Source organism: Haematobia irritans, chromosome 5 (genome assembly GCF_050003625.1).
Source record: "Haematobia irritans isolate KBUSLIRL chromosome 5, ASM5000362v1, whole genome shotgun sequence".
Classification (NCBI taxonomy): domain Eukaryota; kingdom Metazoa; phylum Arthropoda; class Insecta; order Diptera; family Muscidae; genus Haematobia; species Haematobia irritans.
In genome coordinates, this window is record NC_134401.1 from 146164745 (window position 1) to 146183978 (window position 19234).

General features: G+C 28.8%; 2 protein-coding genes across 2 annotated transcripts in view; both read right to left on the reverse strand.

Annotated features, from left to right (window-relative positions):
- ACC (acetyl-CoA carboxylase) overlaps positions 1-19234 on the reverse strand; it is a 41035-nt gene that overhangs the window by 21073 nt on the left and 728 nt on the right. The window contains exons 3-4 of the mRNA XM_075309292.1: positions 15852-15893; positions 15556-15677 (exon numbers count right to left, since the gene is read on the reverse strand). Coding sequence (XP_075165407.1) covers positions 15556-15677; positions 15852-15893 — 164 coding nt within the window. The remainder of the gene's footprint in view (positions 1-15555; positions 15678-15851; positions 15894-19234) is intronic.
- LOC142237850 (uncharacterized) lies at positions 8337-9801 on the reverse strand. Its single transcript, XM_075309293.1, has 3 exons — positions 9755-9801; positions 9044-9377; positions 8337-8908 (listed from the first exon to the last, which is right to left on the reverse strand). Coding segments are annotated over exons 1-3 (351 nt in total). The 5' UTR covers positions 9756-9801; the 3' UTR covers positions 8337-8892.

Genomic DNA, 19234 nt, shown 5'->3' on the forward strand with positions numbered 1-19234 from the left:
ATTGATACGTGGAGAATTGTAATACAAAGAAAAATCCTTTGTGCCTAGTATTATAATTTTATTTTTAGCAACAAAAAAAAAAAAAATAGGAGAAAGGGTAAAGGCTTATATGTCTCTTACAGGAAGAATAGAATAGAATTTTCTATAGAAATTAAATTTTGAGAAAATTTTCTTTGCAAATAAAATTTTGGCAAAAATTTTCTATAGAAATAAAATTTTGACAAAGTTAGTTTTCTTTAGAAATACAATTTTGAGACAATTTTCTATAGAAATAAAATTTTGAGACAATTTCTATAGAAATAAAATTTTGAGAAAATGTTCTATAGAAATTACATTTTGACAAAATTTTCTATAGAAATAAAATTTTGACAAAACTTACAATAGAAATAAAATGTTGACAAAATGTTCTATAGAAACATAATATTGACAAAATTGCAAAAAATTTTTAATAGAAATAAAAATTATTAGATTTATTATCAGATTTATGCCCTGAGAGTCTAGTTTTTAATTTGGTTTTCGTTGTACCAACATATACTTTTTGGCAAGTATCCGAATCATTTCCATTGCATTTGATCTTATATACTACGTTTGACTTGTCTTCTTTCTTAATTTTGGATTTTGTCTTGCTGAATTGATTTACTGTATTATGAGTCCTTTGCGCAATTTGAAATTTGTCCTTATTAAAGATGTTTGATGATTTGAATCCTTCCGAAAATTGGGGGACATATGTCAAGGGTTTATAAATTTTGTGTTCAATTTCGTCATTTTTGATATGTTGTCGTTCTTTTACAAACGAGAAAATGTTCTATAGAAATTACATTTTGACAAAATTTTCTACAGAAATAAAATTTTGACAAAACTTACAATAGAAATAAAATTTTGACAAAATTTTCTATAGAAACATAATATTGACAAAATTTCAAAAATTTTCTATAGAAATAAAAAATGATTAAAATTTTCTATAGAAATAACACATTTTTAACAAAATATATATCAATACTTGAAAAACACGGATAATTACATTTAAATTGAAAAAAAAAAACGGTGAACTTGTTCAGAAGAGAGTATATTTACAACTAAAAGCTAATTCGTCTTTCTATATTTTTGTACAATATTTCTATAAATATGTGCACAATGGTCCGTATCAGTCTTAAAATTCATCCGTCTTTCTGCAGGTACATTTATAATATTTAGCATCTCCAGTGTAAATCTCCTTTTATAGTTGTTATCTTGCGTCAAAATATCTACGTCCTTAAGGTTTGGTTTGTGTCCTGTTAAAGTGCAATGTGCTGCAAGTGCCGTCTTTTGCTCCAAGGGCTTATCAGTGGCTTTTTGATCAGATTTATGCCCTGAGAGTCTAGTTTTTAATTTGGTTTTCGTTGTACCAACAAATACTTTTGGCAAGTATCCGAATCATTTCCATTGCATTTGATCTTATATACTACGTTTGACTTGTCTTCTTTCTTAATTTTGGATTTTGTCTTACTGAAGAATTGATTTACTGTATTATGAGTCCTTTGTGCAATTTGAAATTTGTCCTTATTAAACATGTTTGATGATTTGAATCTTTCCGAAAATTGGGGGACATATGTCAAGGGTTTATAAATTTTGGGTTCAATTTCGTCATTTTCGATATGTTGTCGTTCTTTTACATGTTGAATTAGGTCGTCAATCGTTTTATTCGGGAAATCATTTAATCGCAGTATAGTCCTTATCGTATCCTCGTTGTCCTTATGGAATATATTGTCGCTAATATTGTGTACTCTTCTTACAAAATTTGTAGCCGTATTCATTATAATTCGTCTAGGATGTTTGGAGTTGAAATTTATCAAACGTCCTGTGGCTGTTGGCTTTTGATACCAGTTGATTTGTATTCCATTTTTGTGCCTTAGAATTATAGTATCTAAGTATGGTAACTTGTTGTCCTCTTCTGTTTCCATCGTAAATTGAATTTGTCTATCAAAGGTGTTTAAAGCTGATAACGTAGCCTGAACGTCATTTTTATCCAAAATACAGAACAGATCGTCTACATAGTTTGTCATTATTTTTGGTTTTATAGTCAATTTTTCCATCACTGAGTCTAAGAGTACTTCCATTACAATGTCGGCGATAATCGGTGAAGCTGGTGATCCCATCGATATTCCTTGACGTTGTTCATACACCTTGTCATCATACACAAAATATATTGAGTCCTTGGTACAAAAAGTTAACATTTCTACGAAAACAGCCATCGGTATCTTTGTGTAGTCTTTTATTTCCTCCCATTTTTCTTATATAATCTTTATCGCCAAATTTACTGGAATGCTTGGAAAAAGAGATATTAGGTCGAACGAAATCATTATTTCATTGTCCTCAATCTTAATGTTGCTGGTTTTATTCTTAAATTCAATTACGTCCTTTACATTATATTTGGAATCTTTCGTCAAGTTTTTCAAAATATTCGTAATATATTTTGATAGTTAATAAGAGGTGGAATTTATTGAAGAACATATCGGTCTTACAGGGACTTTTTCCTTATGAATCTTCGGAAGTCCATAAATTCGTGGGACGTTAGCAGTTTTACATATTAATTTAAATTTCTCGTTGGTGTTCATTTTGAATAATTTTTCTACCAGTTTATTATTTTTCGTCTGGAGTGTTGATGTAGGATCTCTTTACTTTTCATCTTTATTTCATAATAGTCTTTATACATCGCTACGGTTTTTCCCCCTTTATCAGCCGTTAGAATAAGTAAATCTCTGTTTTCCTTTAGATATTTTGTGTCTCCCCCACTGTAGACGATCTGTTCTGTATTTTGAATAAAAATGACGTTCAGGCTACGTTATCAGCTTCAAAAACCTTTGATAGACAAATTCAATTTACGATGGAAACAGAAGAGGACAACAAGTTACCATACTTAGATACTATAATTCTAAGGCACAAAAATGGAATAAAAATCAACTGGTATCAAAAGCCAACAGCCACAGGACGATTGATAAATTTCAACTCCAAACATCCCAGACGAATTATAATGAATACGGCTACAAATTTTATAAGAAGAGTACACGATATTAGCGACAAAATATTCCATAAGGACAACGAGGATAAGATAAGGACTATACTGCGATTAAATGATTTCCCGAATAAAACGACAACATATCAAAACTGACGAAATTGAACCCAAAATTTATAAACCCTTGACATATGTCCCCCAATTTTCGGAAAGATTCAAATCATCAAACATGTTTAATAAGGACAAATTTCAAATTGCACAAAGGACTCATAATACAGTAAATCAATTCTTCAGTAAGACAAGATCCAAAATTAAGAAAGAAGACAAGTCAAACGTAGTATATAAGATCAAATGCAATGGAAATGATTCGGATACTTGCAAAAAAGTATATGTTGGTACAACGAAAACCAAATTAAAAACTAGACTCTCAGGGCATAAATCTGATCAAAAAGCCACTGATAAGCCCTTGGAGCAAAAGACGGCACTTGCAGCACATTGCACTTTAACAGGACACAAACCAAACCTTAAGGACGTAGATATTTTGACGCAAGAAAACAACTATAAAAGGAGATTTACACTGGAGATGCTAAATATTATAAATGTACCTGCAGAAAGACGGATGAATTTTAAGACTGATACGGACCATTGTGCACATATTTATAGAAATATTGTACAAAAATATAGAAAGACGAATTAGCTTTTAGTTGTAAATATACTCTCTTCTGAACAAGTTCACCGTTTTTTTTTTCAATTTAAATGTAATTATCCGTGTTTTTCAAGTATTGATATATATTTTGTTAATTAATGTGTTAAATGTTTTTTCTTTTTGTTTAAAGTAATTTCCCTGAACATCTGTTTTTATTTACATGACCTCAAGCCAAACTAAACAAATATAATTAACAGTTTAAAGGTCAATTATCAAACAACAGAAAATAAAATTTTTCTATAGACACATAATATTGACAACATTTTTTATAGGAATGAAATTTTGCAAAAATTTTCTATAGAAATAAAATTTTGCAAAAATTTTCTATAGAAATAAAATTTTGACAAAATTTTCTATAAAAATAAAATTTAGACAAAATATTCTATAGAAATAAAATTGTGACAAAATTTTCTATAGAAATAAAATGTTGACGAAATTTTCTATAGAAATAAAATTTGGACAAAATTTTCTATAGAAATAAAATTTTGACAAAATTTTCTATAGAAATAAAGTTTTGACAAAATTTTCTATAGAAATAAAATTTTGACAAAATTTTCTATAGAAATAAAATTTTGACTAAATTTTCTATAGAAATAAAATTTTGACAAAATGTTCTATAAGGTGGGTATTAAGTTCGAGTTTAGCCGCTAAAATCGTCAATTTTTCACGATTACTTTTATAATCCACTTTAAGGAATACAAACTTTGTGAAAATTTGCGTTGGGCTTTTCCCCATCAAGTTATAATAAAATTTGCAACAAATATTTATAATTTTATGCCTTTTTCTTACTGATTTAGTTTTCACTTTATCGATTTTAGTGGCTAAACTCGAACTTAATACTCACCTATAGAAATAAAATTTTAAAAAAAATTTTCTATAGAAATAAAATTTAGATAAAATTATCTATAGAAATAAAATTTTGACAAAATTTTCTATAGAAATAAAGTTTTGACAAAATTTTCTATAGAAATAAAGATTTTAAAAATTTTCTTATAAAATTATTTATATGAAAAGAGTTTTTCAGTTTTTTGTTAAGTATATAATTTCTAAACAATGATTTCAAAATTTTCGAACAGGTACGAAGTTTTATTTTTGCAAAAAAAGTTGAGGTGATAAATCTCTTACGATTTTTTATATTGAAATCATTAAAATGGATTTCTAATATTGAAATGAAATGGTATTTTCTCGATCACTCGATTGAAATCTAAATCGAGTGATCGAGAAAATACCACTTTTTTAAATACTAAAATTAGGGCTTTTAAAATGTATATATTGCTAAAGCTTGTATAAAATGTGGTAAGCCGGCTTCCTAATGTTGCTATTCATTAGGAACATCGAAAAATGCAATTTCAGATTTCAATCACCGCGATTTGTTTTGCCTCCATGAGTGTGATTATGCCATAGGTTACCTTTCTGCTATACAATTATTAAAAAAAAAAACGGAATTTATAATATTGCGAATATGAGCATCATTAATTACGTAATATAAGGTAATCAAAGCTTTGAAATTGCGTATATGTATGCGATGTGTTCTTCTTATCAATTTTAAATTTCAGGAGACTAGAAATGATTATTTTTTTTGTTTTTGTTGGATTATGTTAAGTCAGCTTATGCGTTTTTGAAAAAAATTCCATCTCGACAAAAAACATTTGACGTAAGAGTTGTGGTTATTAAAGATCAGTTACTAGGTACTAGTAAGCAATAATTATTGCTAACAATATGTTTTCGAGGAAATAGAAGCAATAAAATATCTAGTACATTTATTTGTACTAGAAAATACTAAAAACTTGAAGATAAAGCTTTCTTTGTTTTATAAATCTTTAAATCGGAAAAAAATAAATAAAATTTTTTCAAAAAAAAAAACTGGCCATACAAGTTTTAGTACCTACAGTTTAGTACATTTGGGCACACAAACCTTAAAATATGCAAATCAACATACTAAACTGGTCAAAGAAATAACAATGTACCTATATGTACCACATAGTCGTCGTCATCGATTATATAGGCATTTTTATGGGTGACCAATAATAAAATGCAGTTAATGATGATGGGAACGTCACAACACAGTGGCATGAAACAAAACAAAGGTAAAAAGTCTGTCATTTGTGAAAAGGTAAAAGAATTTTCTTTGAAATTTTAAGGCCCTAGGTGGTTTGGGGGGAACCTATTGGCACTACCCAAAATTGCCTGTTTTCCATTTTTTGCTACATAGATCTTATAAAACTATTAGCCCGGGCTATACAGGCTTCTCCATTGGATTGGACACGACTCACAATCACCTTCTGAATCGATCTAAAGCTTGGTGTCAATCCGTCCGCCTGTCTGTCCATGTATTTGCTTTTTTTTTTGCAGGATTCGGTTTGCAATTATTAACCTATTTTGATGAAATTTGGCCATAAGGACGAATGTAATTGAATTTGAAAAAAAAAACCGGATCAAATTTAGATATAACCCCTGTATATATGTATTGTAAGATTTCAAGAAATGGGTTCCTTTGCGCCTACTTACTAACCGATTGTCTTCAAATTCAAGACAAAGTAATTTTTTATTATAGCCTTTAAGTGTGCAAAATTTCATTGAAATCGATTCAGATTTAGATATACACAGAAAAAAATTTCACTAAAATTTTTCCAATTAAAATCTTAATTGAGTTTTAAAAAATATTCAATTAAAAATGTAATTGATTCAACTAATTTTTTAATTGAAACAAAAATCAATCACACAAATTAATAGTATCGATTATTTTTTTAATTGGATCAATTAATTTTTTAATTGGCTGTCATTGGTGTTTTTTAATTGATACTATCATTTCTGTGATTGAAGACATTTCAATTAATTTTGTGATTGAATCAGAAAAAAATTTTTTTGTGTGTAGCTCCCATTTAGTATATGTAATTTTCCTAAATTTATCTATAAAACCCTTATTTATTAAACGATCTTACTGAAACCTGGCAGAATCTAATCTTCTATAGGACTAACTATATCTGCCACAAACCATCGAAATCGGTTCAGATTTAGATATAGCTCCCATTTATTTGTATCGCCTGATTTTCTGAAATTTGGTCATAATATCCTTATTGATTAACTTATCTTACTGAAATTTTAAATTTGGATGTATTAACCCATCTTATTCAGATTTTCACTAATTTGGCTAATTGAGCGGTTTCCTCTTTTTTAATTGTGGACTCAGATTTAGTCGTATACTAATCAAGTATAGCTCTTACATGAGAAGTGCGAAGCATTAGCCACATCGTATGAGACTCGGGGTATGGTCACATTAGGCAAACTTTTTTCCAGGACTATCTGGATACCGTTTTTAGAAAATAATCCTATCATTGTGTTAGAAACCAAATATGAGCAAAAAGTGTAACAAGTTTGATTGTGACGACGAATTCTTTTTCCATTTCTGTCAAATATTTGCCCAGTGTGACCGTACCGTTAGCTTTATCTCCAAAAATTATTTTAATAATACCCTCAAAATGCTTAATAGGGATGGTTTAAGGTATGATATAGTCGGCCTCGCCCGTCTTTTTTACTTTGCTCACTTGTTTTGAGTGTAGCTTTGCACACAGAAAAACTTATTTTTTTCTGATCCAATTAATTTTTTAATTGAAATTTCTACAATCACTAAAATGATAGTATCAATCGCAGAATTAAATAGAAATAAAAAAAATATTTATTTATTAAAAAAGTGATTAAATTAAATAAAAATTCTTCCAGCACTTTCAATTAATTTGTAATGGGTTCAAATAAAAAATTTAATTGTTTTTCGTGGATTTTTTTAATTAATTTTTTAATTGAAGATATCAATTATTTATTATATTATTGTTTATTTATTTATAACTATTTTTCATTAGATTAAAACATTTTCTTGTAATTTAATAAGATTATAGTTAGAGTTTTTCTTTAGATTTGAGTCCACCGTAAATGGTTTTACGAATAAAATTTTTTTAATTGGAAATATATTGTTTTACTTAATTAAAATGTTAATTGGATTAAATATTTCAATTAAAAATGTAAAAAATTAAATAATTTTCTTGGCTTTAGTTTAAATTTTGATTAAAAAGTCAATTACATCAGTTATTTTTTTTTAATTGATTAATTTTCAATAAAATTTTTAATTGGACATATTTTGGTGATTTTTTTTTTTTGGTGCATATCATTGATTTGTAAATGGGGTATTACCAATATTTTTTTTAATTGGAAATATATTTTTTTACTTAATTAAAATGTCAATTGGATTAAATATTTCAATTAAAAATGTAAAAAATTAAATAATTTTCTTGACTTTAGTTTAAATTTTGATTAAAAAGTCAATTGCATCAGTTATTTTTTTTTAATTGATTAATTTTCAATACAATTTTTAATTGGACATATTTTGGTGATATTTTTTTGGTGCATATCATTGATTTGTAAATGGTTTTACGAATATTTTTTTTTAATTGGAAATATATTTTTTTACTTAATTAAAATGTTAATTGGATTAAATATTTCAATTAAAAATGTAAAAAATTAAATAATTTTCTTGACTTTAGTTTAAATTTTGATTAAAAAGTCAATTGCATCAGTTATTGATGTGATTAATTTTCAATACAATTTTTAATTGGACATATTTTGGTGATATTTTTTTGGTGCATATCATTGATTTGTAAATGGTTTTACGAATATTTTTTTTTTTTAATTGGAAATATATTTTTTTACTTAATTAAAATGTTAATTTGGTTAATTAATATTGCAATTAAAAATGTAAAAAATTAAATAATTTTCTTGACTTTAGTTTTAATTTGGATTAAAAAGTTAATTGTATCAGTTATTATTTTTTTTTTTTTTAATTGATTAATTAATTTTCAATCGAATTTTTAATTGGACATATTTGGGTGATATTTTTTTGGTGCATTGGTCATTGATTTGTTATACACTTCAACACGAACTGTTCAAAATTTCGATGGTATATCTTTACCCGTTTACAATTGAACATTTTTAATTTAATTTTTAATTGGACATATTTTGGTGATATTTTTTTCTGTGCATATCATTCATTTGCCATACACTTCAACACGAACTATTAAAAATTTTGAAGATATTTCTTTACAAGACAGACAGACCTTTGTCTAGTTTTCCCAATTCCCTTTTTTTTATAACGTTTTATCCCACTGTGCTTCATTACTTTTGCCTTTAACTATATTAAAAATATTTAATATATGGTTAAACTAAAAAAAAAAAAAATAAAACTGTTATAAGGTCGTTCAGGTATAAATGGTGCTGGTACCTAGTAGTATGTATATGTATGAATGAACAAGTGTATGTGTTTTATTTTTTTTTTTTGGTATTTGAGTGGTAATTACTTAAGAGTTGTAGAAGTAGCAGCCCCACTATTCGTTGCTGTCAATAAAGACTTATTTGAGTTTTGATCAACACTTTCTTGATGGGCCCCAGAGTTTGAAGGTGAGTTTTGCTGATTTTCATTTTCCACAGCATTGGTGCTGCCATTTGTCATGGATATGCTAATGCCAGGCATTGATGTTTTGCTATGACTCGAATTTGCGTTTAATTCCTGCTGCTGCTGCTTTTGCTGTTGTTGTTGTTGGTCGAGAACGAAACGTTTGCTGGCACGTCTTTTTAGCATTATATTCAGTAGTAGTGCAAAAACTACTAAAAACATACAAATTGTGAAAAACACTTAAAAAACAAATTAAATTTATTCACACATACGAATTAGGAAATTTATTTATTCGTAATAAGACGACAACAGCACTATAATCTACTTCTCCGTAAACAAGATTTTAAGTTTTAAGCTACTCCCAATAAAACACTCACACACAAACACACACCAAGACACATATACTACACAACACAATAATTAAAACATAAAAATTATGTTTTCATTAAAAACAAAATTAGTATTTTTTTCTATGTACACTACTACTCCTCTTTTTTTTTAGCTGCACCAGCACCAAACTATTTTTTTAATTATTTACAAATGATGACACACAAGAGGATATCCGACCACGACAGCGATTATTCTATGGAATAAAAAGGAAATCTCTTAGTATTACTCTAGACAATCGAAAACCGATTACGTTGTAATACCAGCAACGTTCAAAATACTACTAACGTTAATAAATGAGAATAGAGGAGAGAATACAAAAAAAAAAGCGTTAATACGAGACGATGACAAAAACCGGGCCCCAACAACGAAAGCTACGTCACTCGCATACAAGCTCTTCTGTCAGTGTCTGTTGCTCTCATAACAAAATTGCGCATTGAGAGAAAGTGGCAGCAGGTTTTTTCCGTATTAAACAATTTCTTCAACCAGACAACGAGGGCACATTATAACTATGCAACAGCAGCAGGTTTCCTTCTCCCATAACCCCATTTAGGCCTATTTTTCCCCCATAGATTTCAATGTTGATGTAAAAATCTCGCATTTTTGTCAATAAACAAAGGTGGGAAGAAAAAAATTTCTCTTCTTTTGTATTTGTTTGGAGGCATGTTATTTCATATCTTTATAATATTTAATTAAAGAGTAAGATGAGATTTAGTTCATTCATATAATTTTTTTCTTGTTTACATGGGGTGCTATTTGCAAAATTTTTTTTGTTTTGTTATTACTCGTAATCATGTCTTTAATAGCAGTGTTGGCAAGAATAGGTAAAAAGGGTCCACACCATATCATCCAGTCCTTAGTGTTATATTATTTGTCAAATAATATGGATATCAATTAATATGGAACAAAACTGATCAATTCAAATTACATTTCTCAATATTATAATAATTGTATAGGGTGGCTGATATGTAATACAACAAAGTAAAGCGCTATATTTTTTCATGTCGGAAGCACGCGTGCTGAGTCCAAGGTCGTGCTGAGTCAAAGGTCGTCAGTTCTACCAAACATGGTAGATTTTTCACAGTTTGGTAGATTGGTATAATTTTTGATGTAGATAGGTAGATTTTCCAATATATTCCTACCCAACTAAAAGGTACTTGGCTAATTTTCTAGAGAATTAAAATGTTGACAAAATTTTCTGTAGAAATAAAATTTTGAGAAAATTTTCTATGGAAATAAAATTTTGACAAAATTAACAAGAGAAATAATATTTTGACAAAATTTACTAGAGAATTAAAATTTTGACAAAATTTTTGTAGAGAATTAAAATGTTGACAATTTTCTATAGAAATAAAATTTTGAGAAAATTTTCTATAGGAATAAAATATTGAGGAAATCTTCTAAAGGGTGATTCTTTTGAGGTTAGGATTTTCATGCATTAGTATTTGACAGATCACGTGGGATTTCAGACATGGTGTCAAAGAGAAAGATGCTCAGTATGCTTTGACATTTCATCATGAATAGACTTACTAACGAGCCACAACGTCGAATTTTCAGTGAATGGGCCCTAGAAAAGTTAGCAGAAAATCCGCTTTTTTATCGACAAATTTTGTTCAGCGATGAGGCTCATTTCTGGTTGAATGGCTACGTAAATAAGCAAAATTGCCGCATTTGGAGTGAAGAGCAACCAGAAGCCGTTCAAGAACTGCCCATGCATCCCGAAAAATGCACTGTTTGGTGTGGTTTGTACGCTGGTGGAATCATTGGACCGTATTTTTTCAAAGATGCTGTTGGACGCAACGTTACGGTGAATGGCGATCGCTATCGTTCGATGCTAACAAACTTTTTGTTGCCAAAAATGGAAGAACTGAACTTGGTTGACATGTGGTTTCAACAAGATGGCGCTACATGCCACACAGCTCGCGATTCTATGGCCATTTTGAGGGAAAACTTCGGAGAACAATTCATCTCAAGAAATGGACCGGTAAGTTGGCCACCAAGATCATGCGATTTGACGCCTTTAGACTATTTTTTGTGGGGCTACGTCAAGTCTAAAGTCTACAGAAATAAGCCAGCAACTATTCCAGCTTTGGAAGACAACATTTCCGAAGAAATTCGGGCTATTCCGGCCGAAATGCTCGAAAAAGTTGCCCAAAATTGGACTTTCCGAATGGACCACCTAAGACGCAGCCGCGGTCAACATTTAAATGAAATTATCTTCAAAAAGTAAATGTCATGGACCAATCTAACGTTTCAAATAAAGAACCGATGAGATTTTGCAAATTTTATGCGTTTTTTTTTAAAAAAAAGTTATCAAGCTCTTAACAAATCACCCTTTATAAGAACAAAATTTTGACAAACTTTTCTATAGGATTAAAATTTTGACAACATTTTCTATAGAAAAACAATTTTGACGAAATTTTCGATAGAAATAAAATTTTGACAAATTTTCTATAAAAATAAAAGTTCGACAAAATTTTCTATAGAAATAAAATTTTGATAATCTCTTGATATAAAATTTTGACAAAATTTTCTATAGGAATAAAATTTTGACAAAATTTTCTATAGGAATAAAATTTTGACAAAATTTTCTATAGAAATAAAATTTTGACAAAATGGTCTATAGAAATAAAACTTTGACAAAATTTTCTACTAGAAATAAAATTTTGACAAAATTCTCTATAGAAATAAAATTTCGACAAAATTTTCTACAGAAAAAAAATTTTGACAAAATTTTCTATAGAAATAAAATTTTGACAAAATGGTCTATGGAAATAAAATTTTGACAAAAGTTTCTATAGAAATAAACATTTTGACAAAATTTTCTATAGAAATAAAATTTTGACAAAATGTTCTATAGAAATAAAATTTTGACAAAATTTTCAATAGAAATAACATTTTGACTAAATTTTTCAGAGAATTAAAAAATTGACAACATTTTCCAGAGACTTAAAAATTTGATTGGTAGAATTTTTGATGTTTTGGTAGAATTTTGACAACATTTTCTATAGAAATAAAATTTTGACAAAATTTTCTATAGATACATAATTTTGACAAAATAATATATTGAAATAAAATTTTGATAAAATTTTCTATAGAAATAAAATTTTGACAAAATTTTCTATAGAAATAAAATTTTGACAAAATTTTCTATAGAAATAAAATTTTGACAAAATTTTCTATAGAAATAAAATTTTGACAAAATGGTCTATAGAAATAAAATTTTGACAAAAGTTTCTATAGAAATAAAATTTTGACAAAATTTTCTATAGAAATAACATTTTGACAAAATTTGCTATAAGAACACAATTTTGACAAAATTTGCTACAGAAATTAAGTTTTGACAACATTTTCTATAGAAATAAAATTTTGACAAAATTTTCCATAGAAATAAAATTTAGAGAAAATTTTCTATAGAAATAAAATTTTGAGAAAATTTTCTATTTAAAAAAAATTTTGAGAAAATTTTCTATAGAAATAAAACAATTTTGACAAAATTGTCTATAGAAATACAATTTTGACAAAATTTTCTATAGAAATAAAACTTTGAAAAAATTTTCTATAGAAATAAAATTTTGACAACATTTCCTATAGAACTAAAATTTTGACAAAATTTTCTATAGAAATAAAATTTTGAGACAATTTTCCATAGAAATAAATTTTTGAGAAAATTTTCTATAGAAATAAAATTTTGAGGAAATTTTCTATACAAATAAAATTTAGACAAAATTTTCTATAGAACTAAAATTTTGAAAAAAATTTCTATAGAAATAAAATTTTGACAAAATGGTCTATAGAAATAAAATTTTGAGAAAATTTTCTATAGAAATAAACTTTAAACAAATTAAATAAAATTTAATTTGACGAAATTTTCTATAGAAATAAAATTTTGAAAAAAATTTTCTATAGAAATAAAATTTTGAAGAAATTTCCTATAGAAATAAAATTTTGACAAAATTTGCTATAGAAATAAAATTTTGTCCAAATTTCTATAGATATATAAGTAATTTCGACAAAATTTTCTATTGAAATAAAATTTTGATAAAATTTTCTAAAGAAATAAAATTTTGACAAAATTTTCTATAGAAATAAAATTTTGACAAAATTTTCTATAGAAATAAAATTTTGATAAAATTTCCTATAGAAATAAAATTTTGACAAAATTTCCTATAGAAATAAAATTTTGACAAAATTTTCTATAGAAATAAATTTTGACAAAATGGTCTATAGAAATAAAATTTTGACAAAAGTTTCTATAGAAATAAAATGTTGACAAAATTTTCTATAGAAATAAATTTTGACAAAATTTTCTATAGAAATAAAATGTTGACAAAATTTTCTATAGAAATAAAATTTTGACAAAATTTTCTATAGAAATAAAATTTCGACAAAATTTTCTACAGAAAAAAATTAGACAAAATTTTCTATAGAAATAAAATTTTGTCAAAATTTTCTATAGAAATAAAATTTTGACAAAATTTTCTATAGAAATAAAATTTTGAGAAAATTTTCTATAGAAATAAAATTGTGACGAAATTTTCTATAGAAATAAAATGTTGACAAATTTTCTATAGAAATAAAATTTTGAGAAAATTTTCTATAGAAATAAAATGTTGACGAAATTTTCTATAGAAATAAAATGTTGACAAATTTTCTATAGAAATAAAATTTTGACAAAATTTTCTATAGAAATAAAATTTTGTCAAAATTTTTATAGATATATATGTAATTGCGACAAAATTTTCTATTGAAATAAAATTTTGATAAAATTTTCTATTGAAATAAAATTTTGCAAAATTTTCTATAGAAATAAAATTTTGACAAAATTTTCTATAGAAAAAAAATTTTGACGAAATTTTCGATAGAAATAAAATTTTGACAAAATTTCTATAAAAATAAAAGTTTGACAAAATTTTCTATAGAAATAAAATTTTGACAAAATTTTCTATAGAAATAAAATTTTGACAAAATTTTCTATAGAAATAAAATTTTGAGAAAATTTTCTATAGAAATAAAATTTTGAGAAATTTTTCTTTAGAAATAAAAATGTCGATAAAAATTTCTATAGAAATATAATTTTGAAAAACTTTTCTATAGAAATAAAATTTTGACAAAATTTTCTATTGAAATAAAATTTTTATAAAATTGTCTATAGAAATAAAAAAAGTATTAAATTATTTGTATCATGTTGTAATTTGTAAAATGTTTTAGTTAAAATTTTCTAAAATAAATCTACATTTGATTTCATAATGGGTTCGCTTTTTTGGGTGTCGAATTTCCCATAAAAAAATGGACAGGTGATTTTATTCTTTTTAATACAAAAAGAAACTAAGGAGTGCTTGTCAATATTTAGCGTTGAACCCATTAACACAAATATAGTTGGAGAAAAATTCTGTAAGCTAGTGTTATTATTACATTTTGACCAAAATATAACAACACGAAATGAGATTCTAATGAATCCTAAAAAGCTGATTTAGTTAGCATGTGCAAAATACGTATGATAAAAATGCAAATGCCCACTTTGCCCCCATTAATTGTTTGAAAACGATAGCTAACATAAAATGTAATTTGTTCTATAGTTCTATGAATGAAGTACCAAGAATAGTACCATTTGGGTTTAACTATAAATTTGCTCAACACTGATATGCCGATGATGTGGATGTATGTATGTATACTCGATGACAAGAACACGGCAAAAAAGCATGTATACAAAAAGCACATCGTACGATGTTTGTTTACGTATGGTTGATGGCCTGTCGAGGGTATTCGGTCGGAGTAGACCGGTGTCTTGCTTCACTTCACAACACTGAGTATCGTCTGTAGGAGTAGTGCAGCGGCATAATATATCTATACCAGCCATAAACAGTCGGGTGGTTTACACAAAACGATGACGTAGTTTTCTGTTTTGATAAATTGATGGCGACAGAGTCTGTCTGTATCGGGGGTCCCTCGTCCGATGATCACCTGTTTATTTTGCTAATTTCACTCGAGTGGCCAGATATACTATAAATTCTGAAATGTATTGCTTACCTTAAACGTTTTCTTTTCTCCGATAAATCGCTATTGGTACGATCATCTTTTTGTAATTTTTGAGGAAATTCATCAGTGGCTTCTGCCTCATGTCCATTTGTAATATCAGATTCGTCACCCACCTGTAACAGATAGCGAAAATCTTTAATTCGAAATCACACTTATAATTTTATGATGAATGTTATGAATTTTGTAGATATTTTATATTTTTGAAGATTTAGAAAACCGTTCCCTAGAATTAGTACGAGTAGTAGTAGCAGTACTAGTATCACTAAAGAGGAATAAATGAAACGTACCTCTCTATTTTGGCCAATAAATAATTTGTGTAACAGGCCAGCCTGTAATATAATATGTGGAATTACTTTACGGTTTTATATGTAGGTGGTTATAGTAGAGACATTACGAATGGGAAAATATGCACCGGTGTCAGTAGTTGTTAGTTTTCGGGGAAGGAGAAATGATACATTTACTACTGTTACGGAATAACTTATGTTGATATATTAATATGTTGTATGAATTGTTGTATATATAAAATATATTTATTTTATTTGTACACGCAGAGAAAACAACATGCTTGGACATTTTTATCGAATCCTTTGGATCATATAATTGTCTCAAAAACTCTATATATGTTGTCTCTGTGAAAAAGAGTTTTCTAGTAGATTTGGGTATGTAAATGAGTAATGCGAGATTGACAAGAGATGGCACAATTTGGGATATACGAATCAGACTATATTGAAATTATATGTACATCAACCCTTCATTTTCAGTATGTGTAATTTGTCCGCTGTGTAAAAAAACGGTTTTTCTTTTGGTTCTCAATATGCCAAGTTACGTACATACAAAACAGCATTTGAAGGAAGTTTGCGAACAGGTTCACCAAAGGATAGATTTTTTACATCGCATATAGTGTTGCCAGTATTTTTCTGGCTCTTGTCCCAAAAAAAAAACTCCAAATAAAATTAAAAATCCTCAGAAAAATTCCAATAATTTTTTGAAAAAAAAAAAACAAGTATATACGGCCGTAAGTTCGGCCAGGCCGAAGCTTATGTACCCTCCACCATGGATTGTGTACAAACTTCTACGAAAGACTGTCATCCGCAATCGAATTACTTGGGTTGTGGTATTTTAAAACTTGTTAACATTGTTTTCTAAATTGTTAGTTAGTCTATACGTGGTATATATATGACCAAAAAAGTATGTATAGGTACGTCTACAAATAATTACGAATCGATATGGACTTTGGCACGGTACGTAGAACTTGATATGGACCAATTTTTGTGTGATTGGGGATCGATTTTTCTGAGGGCTATATATAACTATAGACCGATATGGACCTAGTTAGGCATGGTTGTTAACGGCCATATACTAGCACAATGTTCCAAATTTGAACTGACTCGGATGAAATTTGCTCCTCCAAGAGGCTCCAAAACCAAACCACGGGATCGGTTTATATGGGGGCTATATATGATTATGGACTGATATGGACCACTTTTGGCATGGTTGTTAAATATCATATACTACCACCACGTACCAAATTTCAACCAGATCGGATGAATTTTACTTCTCCAAAAAGCACCGGAGGTCAAATCTGGGGATCGGTTTATATGGGAGCTATATATAATTATGAACTGATATGAACAAATTCCTGCATGGTTGTTGGATACCATATACTAACATCACGTACCAAATTTCAACCGAATCGGATGAATTTTGCTCTTCCAAGGGGCTCCGGAGGTCAAATTTGGGGATCGGTTTATATGGGGGCTATATATAATTATGGACCGATTTCGACCAATTTTTGCATGGGTGTTTGAGACCATATATTAACACCACGTACCAAATTTCAACTGAATCAGACGAATTTTGGTCTTCCAAGAGGCTACGGAGGTCAAATCTGGTGATCGGTTTATATTGGGGCTATATATAATTATGGACCGGTGTGGACCAATTTTTGCATGGTCATTAGAGACCATATACTAACACCATGTACCAAATTTCAGCCGGATCGAATGAAATTTGCTTCTCTCAGAGGCTCCGCAAGCCAAATCTGGGGATCGGTTTATATGGGGGCTATATAAAATTATGGACCGATGTGGACCAATTTTTGCATGGTCATTAGAGACCATATACTAACACCATGTACCAAATTTCAGCCGGATCGAATGAAATTTGCTTCTCTTAGAGGATCCGCAAACCAAATCTGGGGATCGGTTTATAGGGGGGCTATATATAATTATGGATCGATGTGGACCAATTTTTGCATGGTCATTAGAGACCATATACTAACACCATGTACCAAATTTCAGCCGGATCGAATGAAATTTGCTTCTCTTAGAGGATCCGTAAACCAAATCTGGGGATCGGTTTATAGGGGGGCTATATATAATTATGGATCGATGTGGACCAATTTTCGCATGGGTGTTTGAGACAATATACTACCACCTAGTACCAAATTTCAGCCGGATCGGATGAAATTTGCTTCTCTTAGAGGCTCCGCAAGCCAAATCTGGGAATCGGTTTATATGGGGGCTATATAAAATTATGGACCGATGTGGACCAAGTTTTGCATGATTGTTAGATACCATATACTAACACCGTGTACCAAATTTCAGCCGGATCGGATGAAATTTGCTTCTCTCAGAGGCTCCGCAAGCCAAATCTGGGGATCGGTTTATATGGGGGCTATATAAAATTATGGACCGATGTGGACCAATTTTTACATGGTTGTTAGAGACCATATACTAACACCATGTACCAAATTTCAGCCGGATCGAATGAAATTTGCTTCTCTTAGAGGCTCCGCAAGCCAAATCTGGGGATTGGTTTATATGGGGGATATATATAATTATGGACCGATGTGGACCAAGTTTTGCATGATTGTTAGATACCATATACTAACACCGTGTACCAAATTTCAGCCGGATCGGATGAAATTTGCTTCTCTTAGAGGCTCCACAATCCAAATCTGGGGGTTATATGGGGGCTATACGTAAAAGTGGACCGATATGACCCATTTGCAATACCACCCGACCTATGTTACATCAATAACAACTATTTGTGCCAAGTTTCAAGTCGATAGCAAAATTTGAATCGACCAATAATTCGATGTGTTTGACAAATTTGTCACTTCACAAACAGTAGTGATTTTGTGCCACTAAATGTGATACTTTTTAAATGTTTATGCCACAGTGTTTCGTGCCAATGGACAAGTGTTCCGCCTAAAAGTATGCAAAGGAAATTTTCTTTAGTAGATAAACTAGGTTAATCCTTTGAACATTAAATTTCAAGGAATGGTTGCAACTAAAGAGGAAGTGTTAAAAAAAAGTTATTTCACAATTCTATATAAAGCAATGATATCGGTTCTTTTTTTCTTTATGCAAAAGTGTGCCACTTTTTTTAATGAATGCTATTTCTATTGTTTGGGCCAATTTTTTTAGAGATCCTCTACAGTAAATCATTGGTTTTTATACCCTCCACCATAGAATGTGGTCACTATGGTGGAGAGTATAAAAGCCAATGGTTACCCCCATCATACCTCAGCATCGACGGCAAAGCAGAATATCCTTGGAGAGAAGCTTATGCTGTGCATTTGGTCGGACCATTAAGGTGGGAAAATTAGTGACTTGCGATGGACAATCCGAATAAATTTGAAAATAAAATCCGCATTTTTAATTTG